At 41.3% G+C, this 23636-nt stretch overlaps 2 protein-coding genes across 5 annotated transcripts in view; one reads left to right on the plus strand and one right to left on the minus strand.

Moving 5' to 3' along the window:
- The window catches only part of LOC133615661 (epsin-3-like), a 48048-nt gene extending 24426 nt beyond the window's left edge, over positions 1–23622 (plus strand). For 2 of the 4 annotated variants that reach the window (XM_061974413.2, XM_061974415.2), the window contains 7 exons: positions 4042–4089; positions 4416–4505; positions 9682–9765; positions 16544–16673; positions 16749–16904; positions 19460–19690; positions 22622–23622. In XM_061974413.2, the coding sequence (XP_061830397.1) occupies positions 4042–4089; positions 4416–4505; positions 9682–9765; positions 16544–16673; positions 16749–16904; positions 19460–19690; positions 22622–22887 (1005 nt within the window). In that variant the 3' untranslated portion in view covers positions 22888–23622. The remainder of the gene's footprint in view (positions 1–4041; positions 4090–4415; positions 4506–9681; positions 9766–16543; positions 16674–16748; positions 16905–19459; positions 19691–22621) is intronic. The other 2 variants (XM_061974416.2, XM_061974417.2) reach the window with 1 other exon arrangement.
- The window catches only part of LOC140676628 (ADP-ribosylation factor-like protein 16), a 39526-nt gene that overhangs the window by 7362 nt on the left and 8528 nt on the right, over positions 1–23636 (minus strand). The gene's annotated exons all lie outside the window — the stretch shown is intronic.

A 23636-nucleotide genomic window follows, 5' to 3' on the forward strand; every position in this document is an offset into this window, starting at 1 on the left:
CTTGCCATGCTAATGGCCAGAAACTTCCACCCATGGTGATATTCAAAAGGAAGACCTTGCCAAAAGAGACCTTTCCAGCCGGCGTCATCATAAAAGCTAACTCGAAGGGATGGATGAAGAAAAGATGAGCGAGTGGTTAAGGTAAGTTTACGCGAAGAGGCCGGGTGGCTTTTTTCACGCAGCTCCGTCCATGTTGATATACGACTCCGTGCGCGCCCACACCACGCTGGTTTTTAATGTATTATTAAAGTTTGACTGACCTATCTGACTGTTTTTTTGACATTCCTTTAGCGCAGTTAGATGCGGCTTATAACACGGGGCGGCTTATAGGTGGACAAAGTTTTGAAATATGCCGTTCATTGAAGGCGCGGCTTATAACCCAGGGCGCCTTATGGTGCGGAAAATACGGTAGATGAAAACAATGTTTTGCCATAAAAATGTTAAAAAACAATTTACATTTCATTTTTATTATTATTTTGTAATTCTTTATGACATTTTTTAGCATTTGAAAAAATATGTAATTTATGCAACGTCTAAATCAACAATGGTTCTGAGGTACTTACTGAATATGAGAATAAATGTAATTTAAGGAGAATTATTGTTGCTTTAGTTGAAATTGTAAAATATCTTTAAGTATAAATTATTTTTTTAATTACTTTTTTTTTTGTTTAATAAATGTTTGACATTTTTAAATAAACACTTTATGCACATTCTAAATACACAATGGTTCTGAGGTACATGTCAACAAGTGTAGTTTTAGCAAAATAATACTAAATACTATACTGCTGAAGAAACTGAGCAACATGTCTTATGACCAAGACTTTAGCACAGCACAGTTTATACTCCGCAAATAAAGTACAGCATACAATGGGTACGGAAAGTATTCAGACCCTTTTACATTTTTCAGTCTTTGTTTCATTGTAGCAATTTCCTAAAACCAAAAAAGTGCATTTTATTTCTCATTAATGTACTTTTGACAGAAAAAAACAGAAATTTAGAATTCTTTGCAAATGTATTAAAACATTTTTTTTAAATAACTCATGGTCGTAAGTAGTCAAACCCTTTGCTGCGACACTCATATTTAACTCACATGCTGTCCATTTCTTCTGAGCCTCCTTGAGGTGGTTCTGCTCCTTCATTGGAGTCCAGCTGCATTTAATTAAACTGATTTCACTTCATTAGGAAACACTCACACCTGTCTATATCAGACCTTACAGCTCACAGTGCATGTCCGAGCAAATGAGAATCATGAGGTCGGAGGAACTGCCCAAGGATCTTAGAGACAGAATTGTGGCAAGGCACAGATCTTGCCAAGTTTGTGAAATATTTTCTGCAGCACCTAAGGTTCCTAAGAGCACAGTGTCCTCATTAATCCTTAAAAGACGTTTGGGCCAACCGCAATTCTTCCTAGACCTGGCTGTCCAGCAATCATGGGAGAAGAGCCTAGGTGAGAGAGGTAAAGAAGAAACCAATGGTCACTGTGGCTGATCTCCAGAGATGCAGTAGAGAGATGGCAGAAAGTTCCACAAAGTCATCTATCACTGCAGCCCTCCACCAGTTGGGGCTTTATGGCAGAGTGGCCCGACAGAAGCCTCTCCAAGAGTTCACCAAGAAACACATAAAGGACTCCCAGACATTGAGAAATAAGATTATCTGGTCTGATGAGATCAAGATTGAACTTTGGCGTTATTTCTAAGCTAGATGTGTGGAGAAAACCAGGCACTGCCCATCACATTCCAAATAAAAACCCAACAGTGAAACAAGGTGGTGGCAACATCATGCTATGGGGGTGTTTTTCAGCTGCAGGGACAGGACGACTGGTTGCAATTGGAGGATAGTTGAATGCGGCCAGGTACATAAATATCCTGGAAGAAAACCTTTTCCAGAGTGCTCAGGACCTCAGTGCACAACTAAAATAACAAAGGAGTGGCTTCCAAACAACTCTGTGACCATTCTTGACTGGTCAAGCCAATTGGGCATCTTTGGAGAGACCTGAAATGGCTATCCACCAACGTTCATTATCCAACCTGACAGTACTGGAGAGGATCTGCAAGGAGTGGATCCAGGAGTGAAAAACTTGTCGCATCAATCCCAAGAAGACTCATGGCCGACGAGCTCAAAAGGTGCTTCTACTCAATACTGAGCCAAGGGTTGAGTTGAGTTGAGTTTGAGTTTATTTCGAACATGCAATCATACAACATGATGCATCACAATCTCCAGTTTCTCTATTCAACATGTTGGAAAAGGAGTAGGAAGAAGCAGAGCTTATTTAATCCTACCCCTTTTCTTTTACATAACAGTTGCTAAAACTTTTGTTCACTTCCTGTTCTCAATTTATTCACAATATACTCCATAAGTAATCACAATAAAAATAAGTAAATAAATAATAATTGGTGAAGTAAGTTACATTTCATATGTTGAGATAAGTAAGATTAGTTTGTGAGTGAATGGATGAGTTAAATAAATACAGAATGTTTATCATGGTTCTTCTTCTTTGTACTTTGTAAACACTTTAAGTTTGAAGAGTTTCTTGAAGTGGATCATATTAGTACATTGTTTGATTGCTTTGCTTAATCCATTCCATAATTGAATTCCACATACTGATATACTGAAGGTCTTAAGCGTTGTACGTGCATACAAATGTTTTAAATTACATTTCTCTCTAAGATTATATTTCTCCTCTTTTGTTGAGAAGAATTGTTGTATATTCTTGGGTAGCAGGTTATAGTTTGCTTTGTGTATAATTTTAGCTGTTTGCAAATTCACTATGTCGTAGAATTTCAGTATCTTTGATTCAATAAATAAAGGATTTGTATGTTCTCTATATCCAACATTATGTATTATTCTAACTGATCTTTTTTGTAACACCGTTAATGAATGAAGTGTGCTTTTGTAGTTATTTCCCCATATTTCTACACAGTAACTCAGATATGGTAACACTAGTGAGCAGTAGAGAATATGAAGTGATTTTTTTGTCTAGAACATGTTTTGCTTTATTCATTATTGACGTGTTTCTTGCTACTTTATGTTGTATATTTTTTTACGTGAGATTTCCAGTTCAATTTATCATCAATCTTTATACCAAGAAATTTGGTTTCATTTACTCTTTCAATTTATATTCCGTCTATTTGTATTTGTGTTTGACTTTCTCTTCTCCTGTTACCAAATAGCATTATTTTAGTTTTACTGAGATTCAACGATAGTCTGTTTTTGTCAAACCATCTTTTTAATTTGTTCATTTCTTCTGTTATTATTTGTAGTATCTTCTGTGTGTTCTCTCCTGAACAAAACGCTGTTGTATCATCCGCAAATAATACTAAATCTTTTGTAACTTTACAAATGTCATTTATATATAGATTGAATAATTTAGGTCCTAGTATTGATCCCTGAGGTACACCACAGGATATATTTAGCGTTGTAGAGGTGTGTTCGCCTAGTTTCACGTATTGTTTCCTGTTTCATTAGATAACTTCTTATCCAGTTTAAGACTAACCCTCTGATTAGATAACTTCTGAAGGGTCTGAATACTTATGACCATGTCGTATTTTAGTTTTTCCTTTTTAATACATTTGCAAAAAATTCTACATCTCTGTTTTTTTTCTGTCAAGGTGGGTGCTGGGTGTACATGAATGAGAAATAAAAGGAACTTTTTTGATTTTAGCGAATGGCTGCAATGAAACAAAGAGTGAAAAATCAAAAGGGGTCTGAATATAGAAAGATGCACGGTTGTCTTTCTTTCAGGTGTGCTGCCCTGCTAAGGCATTAAAGCTAACTTATGCATTCCAACTATTGTCTGAGAACAGAAGGTGTTAGTCTCTGACTCAGCCACTAATGGCACTTACAGTACCGGTAGATCCATCACTGGGAAGACTGGACGTGTGCATCGATTCACACCCAAGAAACCAAACAATAGCCCGCCCTGGCCTTCACTGCACTACCGGAGAGCAGCGTAGTTTAAATTTCATGTTTACGTATCAAGTGAATGAATTGCATCTTCAACTTTTTCATCACCCCCCCTTCCCCCTCCTTCATGACCCTTAGTCTGATGAAAACAGCGAGTTGCAGAGTGCCGGCAAGACAGTCAAGAAGGTACAAATTCACTCAGGGTCAAGGAAGCTTTGTTTGTTTTTCCTCTTTTTCTTCTTGCTAGAAATGTGACACAATGTATGGACAAAAGTATTGAGACTCAACTTTGCATACAATTCCGTGTCGTTGTAATAGCCATTTGTTCCAACACTTTTACCCATATAATGTGTATAGTGGTCAACATGGACTATGCAACTCTCCACCATTAATCAATCAATGTGCTCTCCTTGTTGGTGTGAGAGCTCAGGTATCTCAGGGTGGTGGTGGTGGTGCGGGTCAAAGTCGATCTAAAAACATCTACTTGTTTTTTGGGTTTTTCTTCCTCATAGCCTTCCAAGCCTATGCCGGCCACAATGGACATGGACGATGACGCTCAAATGAAGTTAGCTCTGAACATGAGCAAGGAGACGCTCGTACAGGTACGCCACCGGTCACAATATTAGATGTGTTTCCTTAATATATATTGATGACCTTACAGTGGGGCAAAAAAGTATTTAGTCAGCAACCGATTGTGCAAGTTCTCCCACTTAAAATGATGACAGAGGTCTGTAATTTTCATCATAGGTACACTTCAACTGTGAGAGACAGAATGTGAAAAAAAAATCTAGGAATTCACATTGTAGGAATTTTAAAGAATTTATTTGTAAATTATGGTGGAAAATAAGTATTTGGTCACTTCAAACAAGGAAGATCTCTTGCTCTCAGAGACCTGTAACTTCTTCTTTAAGAAGCTCTTCTGTCCTCCACTCATTACCTGTATTAATGGCACCTGTTTGAACTGGTTATCTGTATAAAAGACACCTGTCCACAGCCTCAAACAGTCAGACTCCAAACTCCACTATGGGCAAGACCAAAGAGCTGTCGAAGGACACCAGGAAAAGAATTGTAGACCTGCACCAGACTGTGAAGAGTGAATCTACAATAGGCAAGCAGCTTGGTGTGAAAAAAATCAACTGTGGGAGCAATTATCAGAAAATGGAAGACATACAAGACCACTGATAATCTCCCTCGATCTGGGGCTCCACGCAAGATCTTATCCCGTGGGGTCAAAATGATCATGAGAACGGTAAGCAAAAATCCCAGAACCACACGGGGGGACCTGGTGAATGACCTGCAGAGAGCTGGGACCAAAGTAACAAAGGTTACCATCAGTAACACACTACGCCGACAGGGAATCAAATCCTGCAGTGCCAGACGTGTCCCCCTGCTTAAGCCAGTGCATGTCCAGGCCAGAGAGCACATGGATGATACAGCAAAGGATTGGGGAAATGTCATGTGGTCAGATGAAACCAAAATAGAACTTTTTGGTATAAACTCAACTCGTCGTGTTTGGAGGAAGAAGAATACTGAGTTGCATCCAAGAACACCATACCTACTGTGAAGCTTGGGGGTGGAAACATCATGCTTTGGGGTTGTTTTTCTGCTAAGGGGACAGGCCGACTGATCAGTGTTAAGGAAAGAATGAATGGGGCCATGTATCGTGAGATTTTGAGCCAAAACCTCCTTCCATCAGTGAGAGCTTTGAAGATGAAACATGGCAGAGTCTTCCAGCATGACAATGATCCCAAACACACCGCCCGGGCAACGAAGGAGTGGCTCCGTAAGAAGCATTTGAAAGTCCTGGAGTGGCCTAGCCAGTCTCCAGACCTCAACCCCATAGAAAATCTGTGGAGAGAGTTGAAAGTCTGTGTTGCTCGGCGACAGCCCCAAAACATCACTGCTCTCGAGAAGATCTGCATGGAGGAATGGGCCAAAATACCAGCTACTGTGTGTGCAAACCTGGTAAAGACCTATAGTAATCGTTTGACCTCTGTTATTGCCAACAAAGGTTATATTACAAAGTATTGAGTTGAATTTTTGTTATTGACCAAATACTTATTTGCCAGCATAATTTACAAATAAATTCTTTAAAAATCATACAATGTGAATTCCTGGATTTTTTTTTTCACATTCTGTCTCTCACAGTTGAAGTGTACCTATGATGAAAATTACAGACCTCTGTCATCATTTTAAGTGGGATAACTTGCACAATTGGTGGCTGACTAAATACTTTTTTGCCCCACTGTATTTAGCTACAGTATATGAGAGAGACACAGGTCACAATGGTGCTTGGGAAATAGCTTCTTATGCACTGCTTCTAAAAAATTGCATTTTTCTGTATAAGTGCCTCCAACACAGAATGGGCAACCCCGCAATGTTCCACCTTTGGAGGTAGTTTGAAAGTAGTGTGAATGTGGCTTGTATGATGTCTTGCAGTACTACACCGTTGCAAAGTACTGTACAACCACAACAATAAACACATTAGGTTTATTATGATAAGGTCACCTGGGGATAGGTTGATTGGCAACACTAAATTGGCCCTAGTGTGTGAATGTTGTCTGTCTATCTGTGTTGGCTCTGTGATGAGGTGGCAACTTGTCCAGGGTGTACACCGCCTTCTGCCCGAATGCAGCTGAGATAGGCTCCAGCACCCCCCATGACCCCGAAAGGGATAAGCGGTAGAAAATGGATGGATGGATGGATGGATAATAAGGTCATTTAGATCACTGGTATTTAGTTGGCTAGGACTATGATGCTGGGGAGAGGTTTTGCAGTGACACCACTGGGTAAATAGGTATTACTGCCACTTCCAGGACTGGAGTGGAAAACTACACACTTTTTAAGTCAAGTAGACATGTTTAGGATTGACTGGCCTTGGTGGAGGTCACTGTGTCAATGTATTTATCTACAAAACCCAAAAGCAGTGAAGTTGTCACGTTGTGTAAATGGTAAATAAAAAGAGAATACAACAAATCCTTTTCAACTTATATTCAATTGAATAGACTGCAAAGACAAGATATTTCATGTTCACACTGAGAAACTATTTTTTTTTTTTCAAACAATCATGAACTTAGAATTTAATGGCAGCAACACATTGCAAAAACGTTGTCAGAGGGGCATTTTTACCAGTGTGTTACATGGCCTTTCCTTTTAACAACACTCAGTAAAGGTTTGGGAACTGAGAAGACACATTTGTGAAGTATAATTCTTTCCCATTCTTGCTTGATGTACAGCTTAAGTTGTTCAACAGTCTCCCTTCTCATATTTCAGCCTTCATATTGCACCACACATTTTCAATGTCTGGACTACAGGCAGGCCAGTCTAGTACCCGCACTCTTTTACTATGAAGCCACCCTGTTGTAACACGTGGCTTGGCATCGTCTTGCTGAAATAAGCAGGGGCGTCCATGATAACGTTGCTTGGATGGCAACATATGTTGCTCCAAAACCTGTATGTACCTTTCAGCATTAATGGTGCCTTCACAGATGTGTAAGTTACCCATGCCTTGGGCACTAATACACCCCCATACCATCACACATGCTGCCTTTTACACTTTGCGCCTAGAACAATCCGGATGGTTCTTTTCGTCTTTGGTCCGGAGGACACGACGTCCAGAGTTTCCAAAAACAGTTTGAAATGTGGACTCGTCAGACCACAGAACACTTTTCCACTTTGCATCAGTCCATCTTAGATGAGCTCGGGCCCAGCGAAGCGTTTCTGGGTGTTGTTGATAAATGGCTTTGGCTTTTCATAGTACAATTTTAATTTGCACTTACAGATGTGGCGACCGACTGTAGTTACTGACAGTGGTTTTCTGAAGTGTTCCTGAGCCCATGTGGTGATATCCTTTATACACTGATGTCGCTTTTTGATGCAGTACCGCCTGAGGGATCTAAGGTCCGTAATATCATGGCTTACGTGCAGTGATTTCTTCAGATTTTCTGAACCTTTTGTTGATATTACGGAGCGTAGATGGTGAAATCCCTAAATTCCTTGCAATAGCTGGTTGATAAATGTTATTCTTAAACAATTTGCTCAGGCATTTGTTGACAAAGTGGTGACCCTCGCCCCGTCCTTGTTTGTGAACGACTGAGCATTTCATGGAAGCTGCTTTTATACCCAAGCATGGCACCCACCTGTTCCCAATTAGCCTGTTCACCTGCGGGATGTTCCAAATAAGTATTTGATGAGCATTCTTCAACTTGACTGTCTGATTGTGGCAGTCCGCTCCCTGTATGATCAGTGCCAGAGCTTGGTCCGCATTGCCGGTAGTAAGTCGGACACGTTTCCAGTGAGGGTTGGACTCCGCCAAGGCTGCCCTTTGTCACCCATTCTGTTCTGAACTTTTATGGACAGAATTTCTAGGCGCAGTCAAGGCGTTGAGGGGTTCTGGTTTGGTGGCTGCAGGATTAGGTCTCTGCTTTTTGCAGATGATGTGGTCCTGATGGCTTCATCTGGCCGGGATCTTCAGCTCTCACTGGATCGGTTCGCAGCCGAGTGTGAAGCGACTGGGATGAGAATCAGCACCTCCAAGTCCGAGTCCATGGTTCTCGCCCGGAAAAGGGTGGAGTGCCATCTCCGGGTTGGGGAGGAGACCCTGCCCCAAGTGGAGGAGTTCAAGTATCTAGGAGTCTTGTTCACGAGTGAGGGAAAAGTGGATCGTGAGATCGACAGGCGGATCGGTGCGGCATCTTCAGTAATGCGGACGCTGTATCGATCCGTTGTGGTGAAGAAGGAGCTGAGCCGGAAGGCAAAGCTCTCAATTTACCGGTCGATCTACGTTCCCATCCTCACCTATGGTCATGAGCTTTGGGTTATGACCGAAAGGACAAGATCACGGGTACAGGCAGCCGAAATGAGTTTCCTCCGCCGGGTGGCGGGGCTCTCCCTTAGAGATAGGGTGAGAAGCTCTGCCATCCGGGAGGAGCTCAAAGTAAAGCCGCTGCTCCTCCACATCGAGAGGAGCCAGATGAGGTGGTTCGGGCATCTGGTCAGGATGCCACCCGAACGCCTCCCTAGGGAGGTGTTTAGGGCACGTCCAACCGGTAGGAGGCCACGGGGAAGACCCAGGACACGTTGGGAAGACTATGTCTCCCGGCTGGCCTGGGAACGCCTCGGGATCCCCCGGGAGGAGCTGGACGAAGTGGCTGGGGAGAGGGAAGTCTTGGCTTCCCTGCTTAGGCTGCTGCCCCCGCGACCCGACCTCGGATAAGCGGAAGAAGATGGATGGATGGATGGATTCTTCAACTTTCTCAGTCTTTTTGCCACTTGTGCCAGCTTTTTTGAAACATGTTGCAGGAATCAAATTCCAAATGAGCTAATATTTGCAAAAAATAAATTTTTCCAGTTCAATCGTTAAATATCTTGTCTTTGCAGTCTATTCAATTGAATATAAGTTGAAAAGGATTTGCAAATCATTGTATTCTCTTTTCATTTACCATTTACCGTATTTTTCGGAGTATAAGTCGCACCTGCTGAAAATGCATAATAAAAAAGGAAAAAAACATATATAAGTCGCACTGGAGCCCGGCCTAACTATGAAAAAAAACTGCGACTTATAGTTCGAAAAATACGGTACACAACGTGACAACTTCACTGCTTTTGGGGTTTGTAGAATCCACTGTTCTGTCATTTCATGATGGCAACAAAATAGAAGCACTGTAAGAGGTCCTGGCGGGTAACGCTCACCTTCTTACTTTCATGACCAGAGAATGTTCCATCTCGCCCGCAGTTCCTGATATAAGGTCTGATGCCCGTGTGTGTATCTGTTGACAGGAGAAGCTCAGTCGTCAAGGCGACGAGTCGATGCTGCGGAAAGCTTTGGAGGAGAGCAAACGTGAGATGTCGTCTAAAGGCGGGGTATGCAATTTTGGGGTACAGATGCTTGCTGGGGGGAAAGTAGAGAGCTTTCATTGGGGTTGGATTTGTATTGACATTTACCATAAACTCTCTAATTATAGCTGAGTAAGGTTAATTGGAATCAGTCTGATAAATCTACACTGACATGTTGGAGTGCATGAGAAATTGGAGAGGAAAAGCTGTATATTGTACAACAAAGCAGCAACGGTATGGAGCAGACTGCTCAGTCAGCATTCATGGCGATTGTCAAGAGCATGGCATGTGTAATGCATGACTTTCACACCCGCTCACTGGACATGCTTTCACATAAATGCAGAGCTGCTGGGTCCTGACCACTCACGATACTTGAAATGCAGATACAGCCACAATGTTGTTTCACCCAGTGCACTTGCGGCTCATGCTGCCGACAACTATAGGAATATCTACAGTTGTTGAACATGGTTATGGTTATGGTTTGAGTTTGTTTTGAACATGCATGCACACAACATGATACATCACAATTTCCTCTGTTCAACATGTTCAAAAATGACTAAGAAGAGGCAGAGTTTATTTAATCCTAATCTATCCCTTTTCCTTTACGTAGCAATCTCTGTCACTTTTGTTCACTTCCTGTTCTCAATTTGTTCACAATATGCTCCATAAATAATACATACCTGCCAACTTTTGAAATCAGAAAAACCTAGTAGCCAGGGTCCAGGGGCCGCAGGCCGCCCGGTAGGTCCAGGACAAAGTCCTGGTGGGGGGTTCCTTCGCCCCCAACGCAAAATGATTGATTGCATTCAGACAGGTTAAAATGTTGCTAAAACCATCACTTTTCTATCAGTCACAGTGACTTTTCAAAACAAAAATATTACAGCAAAAATCATATGGGTTGATTGACATGTTTATTCTGTAAGCTAACTTCAATAGTTTGAAATTATTTTGACAGTTAATGCCAGTTATCCTGTCAACCTTTCACAAGACTTCAATTTGTTAATTGAAAGTATAAACAGTATAAACACTTTTTACAGTAAACAAATGGTAAAACAGTACTAAACAATTCCATAAAAAAAAAAATTGGTGTCATTATTAACTTTCTGTCCAAGCTTGTATAATCTACTGCCTTGTTCAATTGTAAAAAATATTCTGTGCCTAAAATTCACATTTCTATCACAATTATCATACTGTAAACATGGTAAGCTAACTTCATTAAAATTAATAGTCCTGTCAATAGCATGGAATTACAATTCAAATGTAGTTTTTTTGTAACCCTTTCAAAAGAATTCAAAATATGAAAAATTAATTGAAGCCATCAGACACTTGAAAAGTGGCACATCACATCTCTAATGTAATCATTTGAACTTTTCAACAGAAATAGCACTGCAAAAATATTAAGGACATACTTCTGTATTTTGGTAGTTATGCTGTCAACATTTAACAAGATTTCTTCAACTTGGACGTGAAAGCATAAATAGTATAAACACTTTTAACAGTATAACAGTACTAAACAATTCCAATAGATAACATTGGTGTCATTACCTTTTTGTGGCTAAAATCCAAATTTAGCAACGGCATTAGACTTGTGTTTTTTTGTCCCAACGTGGTCTTTTACATCGCTAATTCCTCCGTGTCCGATCGAAAAATCTTGTCTGCACAAGGTGCAATTCGCGTAGTTTTCACCCTTTTTGGAACGGATAATTATTCCCGGATAGGCTTTTGAATATTCTTCACGGAATGACTGCAGTTTTCTTTTCGGTTTAAGACTCGTTTGCGATTTTTCTCCGGCTGATTCCATGATCGTTCGCTCGTTTGGAAACAATGGCAACTGGTGCCTCGTGCTTGGCAGAGGTGCTATAAATAGCCTCGCGCATGGCATTCGGAATGGCTCGATAGGAAGTTACGGGAAGCAGTGTCGATTGTCATTCTTGTTACGCGATTTCGTGAATAAAACTTTAAAAAAAAAAAAAAAATTTAATTAATGAAAAACCGTATTTTTTTATCACTGCAACCGTAACCCGGAATAGGTTGATGAAAACCGTACTAATTACGGGAAAACCGGAGTAGTTGGCAGGTATGATAATACAATTAAATAAAAAAAAACATCTATAGTAAAGTAAGTTGTATTTCATATTTCAAGATTATCAATACATACAGTCGTGGTCAAAAGTGTACATACACTTGTAAAGAACATCATGTCATGGCTGTCTTTAGTTTACAATCATTTCTACAACTCTTATTTTTTTGTGATGTAGTGATTGGAGCACATACTTGTTGGTCACAAAAAACATTCATGAAGTTTGCTTCTTTTATGAATTTATTATGGCTCTACTGAAAATGTGAGGGTCAAAAGTATACATACAGCAATGTTAATATTTGCTTACATGTCCCTTGGCAAGTTTACCTGCAATAAGGCACTTTTGGTAGCCATCCACAAGCTTCTGCTTGAATTTTTTGACCACTCCTCTTGACAAAATTGATGCAGTTCAGCTAAATGTGTTGCTTTTCTGACATGGACTTGTTTCTTCAGCATTGTCCACACGTTTAAGTCCGGACTTTGGGAAGGCCATTCTAAAACCTTCATTCTAGCCTGATTTAGCCATTCCTTTACCACTTTTGACGTGTGTTTGGGGTCATTGTCCTGTTGGAACACCCAACTGCGCCCAAGACCCAACCTCCGGGCTGATGATTTTAGCTTGTCCTGAAGAATTTGGAGGTAATCCTCCTTTTTCATTGTCCCATTTAAAGCAGCAGTTCCATTGGCAGCAAAACAGGCCCAGACCACAGAACTTTCCTCCAGAATGTCTTATCTTTGTCCATGATGTCAGATGAAACAAAAATGGAGCTGTTCGGCCACAATACCCAGCAATATGTTTGGAGGAGAAAATGTGAGGCCTTTAATCCCAAGAACACCATTCCTACCGTCAATCATGGTGGTGGTAGTATTATGCTCTGGGCCTGTTTTGCTGCCAATGGAACTGGTGCTTTAAATGGGACAATGAAAAAGGAGGATTACCTCCAAATTGTTCAGGACAAGCTAAAATCATCAGCCCGGAGGTTGGGTCTTTGGCGCAGTTGGGTGTTCCAACAGGACAATGACCCCAAACACACGTCAAAAGTGGTAAAGGAATGGTTAAATCAGGCTAGAATGAAGTTTTTAGAATGGCCTTCCCAAAGTCCTGACTTAAACGTGTGGACAATGCTGAAGAAACAAGTCCATGTCAGAAAACCAACAAATCTAGCTGAACTGCACCAATTTTGGATGAATGGGAACATCCATACATACGTAGAAAATCCGATGATTGGTTGGTGTTCCTATGATGAGTCAGAATTGGCTAAGGTTAGGGCGAAAAATTACAGACTGGCCAATCGGAAGCAAGATTAGTCGGGTCATCAAAACTAGTAAGCAAATCACACCAGACACGTACTAATGTCACATGACGGTGAGGGAGTCAGAGACAGAGGGACGCTTCAAGCTGACCACTCAAAAAAAAACATACCGGTAGTTGAAAATGGCAGAGGAATTCTCTCCCGTAGTTTCGATTTTTTCTGTAGTAATGAAGCGTGTCCTTGGCCGTATTTAGACAAATGTATGCATTTAGAGAAAACAATGCCCAAAACTTTAGGTTTTAGTTGTTTACTCTGTAAACCAAAATTATAACTGCTCTCTTCATCTAAGACGACCAACACACATTAAAGTGAGTTGTGTTCATGAAGAGTTTTACTGCACATAACCATTAGCAACTGTTCCCAAACAACACACAAGTCTTTGTTTTGTTTTGACAAGATGTAATGTTTTTTAAATGGAGGCAGAAAAAATTAATAACATTATAGGGGTAGGCCAACTAAAATAAATACATATAGTGGGATGCAGGGACCCCTAGAGGTAGTTGTAGGGTGTCCCTAGCTCAGGGGTCGGCAACCCAAAATGTTGAAAGAGCCATATTGGACCAAAAATACAAAAACAAATCTGTCTGGAGCCGCAAAAAAATCAAAAGCCATTTTACATACAGATAGTGTGTCATGAGATATACATTGAATTAAGAGGACTTAAAGGAAACTAAATGAGCTCAAATATAGCTACAAATGAGGCATAATGATGCAATATGTACATATAGCTAGCCTAAATAGCATGTTAGCATCGATTAGCTTGCAGTCATGCAGTGACCAAATATGCCCGATTAGCACTCCCCACAAGTCAATAACATCAACAAAACTCACCTTTGTGCATTCATGCACAACGTTAAAAGTTTGGTGGACAAAATGAGAAAGAAAAAGAAGTGGCATAAAACACGTCCTAGAAAGTCTGAGAAAGTTATACATGTAAACAAACTACGGTGAGTTCAAGGACCGCCAAAATTAGTAGGACAAAACGGCGCTCGCCAAATACTCAATCAGTGAAGCATGTTTAATATAAACAGTGGAATTTATAACAATTAGGGAGGTTTGTGTCATGTTTGGCCTCCTACAGAAACCATATTAAAACAAAAAATAAATTATTTCCCCTCATCTTTTTCCATTTTTCATACATCTTTGGAAAAGCTCCAGGGAGCCACTAGGGTTGCCGACCCCTGCCCTAGCTAAATGACAGATAGTTAATAGTAATGGACCCTTATTTTGTCAATTTGTACACTCTCATTTACATCAACACGGATATTATACATGTGGGCCCAGAGATATACATGTTGTTAAATGTAGCAAGCTACTTTTATCATGTAGCTTGTTTTTGTTTAATCAAGAGTAACTTGTAACTTAGCTTACTTCCAAGTAGCTTGCCCATCACTGCTGAATAGCATTATTTGAGTTTTACTGAGGTTTAAGGATAGTCTGGTTTTGTCCAAACCATCTCTTGAATGTGTTCATTTCTTCTGTTATTATTTGTATTAGCTTCTGTGCGTTCTCTTGTGAACAAAACACAGTTGTATCATCTGCGAATAATATTAACTTTTAAGTCTTTTGTAACTTCACAAATGTCATTTATATACAGATTGAACAATTTTAGTCCCAGTATTAATCCCTGTGGTTAGTCACAGGATATATTTAGCGTTGTAGACTTTTGTTGGCCTAGCTTCACGTATTGCTTCCTGTTGGTTAAGAAGCTTATCACCCAGTTCAAGACCAACCCTCTGATGCCATTCCATCCATCCATCCATCCATCTTCTTCCGCTTATACGAGGTCGGGTCGCGGGGGCAGCAGCCTAAGCAGGGAAGCCCAGACTTCCCTCTCCCCAGCCACTTCGTCCAGCTCTTCCCGGGGGATCCCGAGGCGTTCCCAGGCCAGCCGGGAGACATAGTCTTCCCAGCGTGTCCTGGGTCTTCCCCGTGGCCTCCTACCGGTCGGACGTGCCCTAAACACCTCCCGAGGGAGGCGATCGGGTGGCATCCTGACCAGATGCCCGAACCACCTCATCTGGCTCCTCTCCATGTGGAGGAGCAGCGGCTTTACTTTGAGCTCCCCCCGGATGACAGAGCTTCTCACCCTATCTCTAAGGGAGAGCCCTGCCACCCGGCGGAGGAAACTCATTTCGGCCGCTTGTACCCGTGATCTTGTCCTTTCGGTCATAACCCAAAGCTCATGACCATAGGTGAGGATGGGAACGTAGATCGACCGGTAAATTGAGAGCTTTGCCTTCCGGCTCAGCTCCTTCTTCACCACAACGGATCGATACAGCGTCCGCATTACTGAAGATGCCGCACCGATCCGCCTGTCGATCTCACGATCCACTCTTCCCTCACTCGTGAACAAGACTCCGAGGTACTTAAACTCCTCCACTTGGGTCAGGGTCTCCTCCCCAACCCGAAGATGGAATTCCACCCTTTTCCGGGCGAGAACCATGGACTCGGACTTGGAGGTGCTGATTCTCATCCCAGTCGCTTCACACTCGGCTGCGAACCGATCCAGCGAGAGCTGAAGATCCTGGCCAGATGAAGCCATCAGGACCACATCATCTGCAAAAAGCAGAGACCTAATCCTGCAGCCACCAAACCAGATCCCCTCAACGCCCTGACTGCGCCTAGAAATTCTGTCCATAAAAGTTATGAACAGAATGGGTGACAAAGGGCAGCCTTGGCGGAGTTCAACCCTCACTGGAAACGTGTCCGACTTACTGCCGGCAATGCGGACCAAGCTTTGACACTGATCATACAGGGAGCGGACCGCCAAAATCAGACAGTCCGATACCCCATACTCTCTGAGCACTCCCCACAGGACTTCCCGGGGTACACGGTCGAATGCCTTCTCCAAGTCCACAAAGCACATGTAGACTGGTTGGGCAAACTCCCATGCACCCTCAAGGACCCTGCCGAGAGTATAGAGCTGGTCCACAGTTCCACGACCAGGACGAAAACCACACTGTTCCTCCTGAATCCGAGGTTCGACTATCCGGCGTAGCCTCCTCTCCAGTACACCTGAATAGACCTTACCGGGAAGGCTGAGGAGTGTGATCCCACGATAGTTAGAACACACCCTCCGGTTCCCCTTCTTAAAGAGAGGAACCACCACCCCGGTCTGCCAATCCAGAGGTACCGCACCCCTGATGCCATTCCGTTCTAATTTATTTATTTGAATATTGTGATTGTGTCAAATGCTTTTATTGGATCCATAAATACTGCAGTTGCACACCGTTTACCATCCATTGCATGGATTTAATTAAAGCCATTGATGTTGAAATATTAGCTGTGTATCAATATTGGTTCTTTGCGAGTATTGCACAACAAGTCAGCATTAATACTGATTGTCAAGAGCATGTCTATTTGAACTGAAATGATGTGATAAGAATGATTTGTTTCCCCATGTTTTCAGACCGCGTTCATGGACCTGGTGGATGTATTTTCAGTGTCTTCAGATCCTCCTCCTAGTGACCAAAAATGGAAAAACACTGCATACTCCTCGTCTGTTCGTACCAGAGGGTCGAGCTCCTGGGACCCCTTGGGTGAGCTTTGCCAGCGTCTGAGAATGAATGTATGTAAAAGCTGCAGTATGTCATGATCCTTATTTCTCATAAAAGATGGAAGAAGCAGCTCGTTAAGATTAGATTCTCCCTGGTTGGTGTCGCCCACCTCCACTAGTCCCCCTCCAGCCTGGGAGCCAAGCTCGCCCCCAAGCAACCCTTGGGATGCCCCAAAGAGCAGTGCCTCTAAACTATGGGGACTCTCCAACACAGGTGGGTGTGTTATACAAACCCCAAAAGCAGTGAAGTTGTCACGTTGTGTAAATGGTAACTAAAAAGAGAATACAACAAATCCTTTTCAACTTATATTCACTTGAATAGACTGCAAAGACAAGATGTTTAACGTTCGAACTAGTAAACTTTGCTATTTTTTGCAAATATTAGCTCATTTGGAATTTGATGCCTGCAACATGTTTCAAAAAAGCTGGCACAAGTGGCAAAAAAAGTTGAGGAACGCTCATCAAAGACTTATTTGGAACATCCCACAGGTGAACAGGCTAATTGGGAACAGGTGGGTGCCATGATTGGGTATAAAAGCAGCTTCCATGAAATGCTCAGTCGTTCACAAACAAGGACGGGGCGAGGGTCACCACTTTGTCAACAAACGCCTGAGCAAATTGTTTAAGAACAACATTTCTCAAGCAGCTATTGCAAGGAATTTAGGGATTTCACCATCTACGCTCCGTAATATCATCAAAAGGTTCAGAGAATCTGGAGAAATCACTGCACGTAAGCCATGATATTACGCACCTCCGATCACTCAGGCGGTACTGCATAAAAAAAGCGACATCAGTGCGTAAAGGATATCACCACATGGGCTCAGGAACATTTCAGAAAACCACTGTCAGTAACTACAGTTGGTTGCGACATCTGTAAGTGCAAGTTAAAACTCTACTATGCAAAGCCAAAGCCATTTATCAACAACACCCAGAAACGCCGCCGGCTTCGCTGGGCCCGAGCTCATCTAAGATGGCCTGATGCAAAGTGGAAAAGTGTTCTGTGGTCTGACAAGTCCACATTTGAAAAGAGGAGGTGGTCAATCAACAACAGGGATTTGCGATACCGGGTAAAATTCAGGCTGGTATCGGGAATACCAATCAGATACCTTGTGCAAATCTACCTAATCTGTCTGCTAAGATTTAAAACGTTGTAAATTTTAAATAACGTATCTCATAGCATAAAGAACAAAATACAGTTTTTTGTTGTTGTTTTTTTAACTCTTAAGTAGATTGAGGTAATGGGGTGAATAACAAGCTAATGCAACAGAAAAAAACAGGACAAAATTACAAAGTCTCACAAAAGTGGTGATTCAAACCATAAAAAAGGAAAATAATAAAAACATTATTAATTAATAAGAGTTACTATTGGAATAAAAAAAGAGCAAAAATTTGGAATTTAACGAGAAAAAGATTAAATTTTTAACTAATAATTAATGATAATAATATAGTCAGTCACCTATAACACAGTTTGTTTATATATATATATATATATATATATATATATATATATATATATATATATAATATCCATCCATCCATTTTCTACCGCTTGTCCCTTTTGGGGTCACGGGGGGTGCTGGAACCTATCTCAGCTGCATTCATACATATAATATAATATATATATATATATATATATATATATATATATATATATATATATATATATATATATATATATTGTATCTGTTTATAGCAATTTTTTTTAAATATCAAAAGTGGCCCCCCCATTCTTGACTTGTCAGTATGCGGCCGTTGGTGGAAAAAGTTTAGACACCACTAATCTAAAATATTAGAAGATCTAAAAATAAAAAAAATGTACCGGTACTTAAAATGTAAAAAAAGTTTAGTTAGGTTTTTGTTTTTTTTTAATAATACTGACTTACAAATCAATTAATTTAAAAAAAAATGACAACAACCATAACAAACACTTAAATGTGTAACTGAACATTAATATTTTGTACACGCAGAATGTTTTGACACAATCAGTTACACAATCCTATTATTATTTTACTCTATTCTTACAGGGGACAACAACAACAGTAACATTTGAGAAAAAAAGAGAAAAAAATCCGATTGTAATGACAAAAAGCGGAAATGTTATTACTAATACTAATTGCTTAGTCACCTATAATACAAAGCTGACAGGTTTTTTTTTAGCATTTTTGTAAATAAAAAAAAAATATTAATATAGCCCCAGCATACTTTGACTTTTCAATAATCGGCCCTTGCTGGAAGAAGTTTGGACCCCTGAACTAAAGTATCAGAGGTATCAATATTTTGATTTTGAGAGTCAATATTAGAGCATAAAGATTTGGTATTGGCGGTATCGATATTTCAGTATTGGTCCGCACATCACTAATCAACAAACTATTTTATGGAAGGAACAGGTTTAATGAATATAATGTTAAGAAGACTTCTTCTCATTAAGAAGACATCTTTCTCACCACACGCTCACTCACTCACTCACTCGCTCCACCTCCCTTTCTTTTGCCTTCATTGCATTCATCCAATTCCACAGACAGTCTGAAACCATTAAAAGTCTTTTCAAAATGCACATTTCTACTACTCCTGTGTAAAACAATGTCACCCTCCTCACAAGTGGAGTTTAAAAAAAAAAAGTCTATACGCAAAAAAAACCCACTTTCAATGGGTGTCATGTTCATTTTGTTCAATCAGAAGCTTGAAAAAGCGGTGGAGGATCTCCAGGATCAGCCAGTCCAGGAGGCATCAACATAAGAATGTTCTATTGTAACCATCTTGTCTTTTTAGATGGGGATCTGTTTGATGAAGCCATGGACGGAGGCTCCATGAACATCAACGGGCGAAGGGAGGGCAGCCCTGAGATCTATGACTTGACCCAACTCAGACGAAGCCTGGTGGAGCCCACCCCTCGTACACTGCATACCCCAGAGGCCTTCCTTGGACCCTCAGCTGCTTCATTGGTCAACATGGACACTTTGATCCCAGCTCAGCCCGCGACCTTGAACCCCTTTCTATCAGGTATTTTCACAGTGACATTTGTGATATATACACACACACATGTATATAAATGTATATTTATATACATATCTATATATATATATATATATATAGACAATTACACATATATGTTTATGTATATATATATATATATATATATATATATATATATATATATATATATATATATATACATATATACAGGTAAAAGCCAGTAAATTAGAATATTTTGAAAAACTTGATTTATTTCAGTAATTGCATTCAAAAGGTGTAACTTGTACATTATATTTATTCATTGCACACAGACTGATGCATTCAAATGTTTATTTCATTTAATTTTGATGATTTGAAGTGGCAACAAATGAAAATCCAAAATTCCGTGTGTCACAAAATTAGAATATTACTTAAGGCTAATACAAAAAAGGGATTTTTAGAAATGTTGGCCAACTGAAAAGTATGAAAATGACAAATATGAGCATGTACAATACTCAATACTTGGTTGGAGCTCCTTTTGCCTCAATTACTGCGTTAATGCGGCGTGGCATGGAGTCGATGAGTTTCTGGCACTGCTCAGGTGTTATGAGAGCCCAGGTTGCTCTGATAGTGGCCTTCAACTCTTCTGCGTTTTTGGGTGTGGCATTCTGCATCTTCCTTTTCACAATACCCCACAGATTTTCTATGGGGCTAAGGTCAGGGGAGTTGGCGGGCCAATTTAGAACAGAAATACCATGGTCCGTAAACCAGGCACGGGTAGATTTTGCGCTGTGTGCAGGCGCCAAGTTCTGTTGGAACTTGAAATCTCCATCTCCATAGAGCAGGTCAGCAGCAGGAAGCATGAAGTGCTCTAAAACTTGCTGGTAGACGGCTGCGTTGACCCTGGATCTCAGGAAACAGAGTGGACCGACACCAGCAGATGACATGGCACCCCAAACCATCACCCAACCATGCAAATTTTGCATTTCCTTTGGAAATCGAGGTCCCAGAGTCTGAAGGAAGACAGGAGAGGCACAGGATCCACGTTGCCTGAAGTCTAGTGTAAAGTTTCCACCATCAGTGATGGTTTGGGGTGCCATGTCATCTGCTGGTGTCGGTCCACTCTGTTTCCTGAGATCCAGGGTCAACGCAGCCGTCTACCAGCAAGTTTTAGAGCACTTCATGCTTCCTGCTGCTGACCTGCTCTATGGAGATGGAGATTTCAAGCTCCAACAGGACTTGGCGCCTGCACACAGCGCAAAATCTACCCGTGCCTGGTTTACGGACCATGGTATTTCTGTTCTAAATTGGCCCGCCAACTCCCCTGACCTTAGCCCCATAGAAAATCTGTGGGGTATTGTGAAAAGGAAGATGCAGAATGCCAGACCCAAAAACGCAGAAGAGTTGAAGGCCACTATCAGAGCAACCTGGGCTCTCATAACACCTGAGCAGTGCCAGAAACTCATCGACTCCATGCCACGCCGCATTAACGCAGTAATTGAGGCAAAAGGAGCTCCAACCAAGTATTGAGTATTGTACATGCTCATATTTTTCATTTTCATACTTTTCAGTTGGCCAACATTTCTAAAAATCCCTTTTTTGTATTAGCCTTAAGTAATATTCTAATTTTGTGACACACGGAATTTTGGATTTTCATTTGTTGCCACTTCAAATCATCAAAATTAAATGAAATAAACATTTGAATGCATCAGTCTGTGTGCAATGAATAAATATAATGTACAAGTTACACCTTTTGAATGCAATTACTGAAATAAATCAAGTTTTTCAAAATATTCTAATTTACTGGCTTTTACCTGTATATATCCATCCATCCATCTTCTTCCGCTTATCCGAGGTCGGGTCGCGGGGGCAGCAGCCTAAGCAGGGAAGCCCAGACTTTCCTCTCCCCAGCCACTTCGTCCAGCTCTTCCCGGGGGATCCCGAGGCGTTCCCAGGCCAGCCGGGAGACATAGTCTTCCCAACGTGTCCTGGGTCTTCCCCGTGGCCTCCTACCGGTCGGACGTGCCCTAAACACCTCCCTAGGGAGGCGTTCGGGTGGCATCCTGACCAGATGCCCGAACCACCTCATCTGGCTCCTCTCGATGTGGAGGAGCAGCGGCTTTACTTTGAGCTCCCCCCGGATGACAGAGCTTCTCACCCTATCTCTAAGGGAGAGCCCCGCCACCCGGCGGAGGAAACTCATTTCGGCCGCTTGTACCCGTGATCTTGTCCTTTCGGTCATAACCCAAAGCTCATGACCATAGGTGAGGATGGGAACGTAGATCGACCGGTAAATTGAGAGCTTTGCCTTCCGGCTCAGCTCCTTCTTCACCACAACGGATCGATACAGCGTCCGCATTACTGAAGATGCCGCACCGATCCGCCTGTCGATCTCACGATCCACTCTTCCCCCACTCGTGAACAAGACTCCTAGGTACTTGAACTCCTCCACTTGGGGCAGGGTCTCCTCCCCAACCCGGAGATGGCACTCCACCCTTTTCCGGGCGAGAACCATGGACTCGGACTTGGAGGTGCTGATATATATATATATATATATATATATATATATATATCTATATAGATATATATATATATAATATACGAAAATGTATAAAAGAAAATAGCATTAGTTTTGGCTCATCGAATAGTATTAGGTTTTCACGGTGTAAAAACGTACATTTCCCTGAGACATTACAATGATAAGGTTTTCTGACCCAATATTGTATCGCTGCTCAATCGGTTTTAAAACATTGGAGCCTGCGTTTGTGTAGCATTATTCAATATGAAAAAAAGACCATACAGTGGAGAGTCTTGTTTTTGAGACTGTTTCCATTACAAAACTTTTATTAACACTTCAATGTTTTAATTACATATTTAACTGTCACACAAGTATAAAGAGAATTTAACCGTAAATGAAATAAAGTGAAAACTACTGCTTTAAACAATTAATGTCCATTCTCCTATTTTGCCTCATCCAAGATGGAGTCCCTCCCGCAACCAGCAATCCATTCCAAGTAGACCAGACCAGACTAACTCTGGATCAAATGGGCTCGGCCACGCTAGAGGGGTCTCTTCCGTACAGCACCTCCCTACCACTGCCTATCAACCACCAGCCCACCAACCTCCCATTGTCTTACACTCATCCCACCCCGACTGCCTTGGATCTACCTGAGCCTTTGTTGCCCTTCTCTACTGGCAGCACTCTGGACCAGGCTGCACCGAACAATCAGAACCCTTTCCTATGAGGACCACTTCAACTGGAGAGAATACTGTGGGGAAAATACAACTAGGCTTAAAACGTCAGATTGAACTGCAACGCTCTTTCATTTGTAATATATACTGTGTTATAACACGCTAACCTTTACTGATGCATGCTGCTTTTCTCAACAGGATAGAAATCATGCAACTAATATCCCATAAATGTCCTTTTTAGGCTATTGCTAATTGGCTACCTTGACTAAATACATAGAAGTTGTGGTTGTTGCACTTTTGCCATTATCTCTGACTGGTTTTGTGTAGTCAACAATCCCCCTGCCCACTCAGCTGTTTGTGTGTTGTCACACATCAGTCTGGACTCTGGACTCACTCTGGAAAATTATTAACTTTCTGTTGGCAAACCATCTGTTGGATAACAACTGGATTTAGGTGATAGAAAATATATAATTTGGGAGGGCCGAGTGCTTCAGGAGTTACGATAAATATTAAAAATAGTTTTGTTTGTAAACAAGAGTGCGATGAGAGCACTATTGTAAGTATAAAACTGAACTGCTCTCTGTATTTGCTGTTCACACTACACCCCATGTAGGTTCATAGTCCACAAGCATCAGTGATTCCTGCAATCCACTGGTGAATACATTGACATTTTTGCATATTTAATCCAGCTACTTACTTAACTGAAGTGCCATCTTTCTATCTTCCCATGGCTCTACTGAGTTGACTTTTCCTTTAAGTCTGAATAAAATGTCACTTATGGCGATTTACTGTGCTGTAGCAT

This window comes from Nerophis lumbriciformis, linkage group LG22 (assembly GCF_033978685.3).
Source record: "Nerophis lumbriciformis linkage group LG22, RoL_Nlum_v2.1, whole genome shotgun sequence".
NCBI classification, from domain to species: domain Eukaryota; kingdom Metazoa; phylum Chordata; class Actinopteri; order Syngnathiformes; family Syngnathidae; genus Nerophis; species Nerophis lumbriciformis.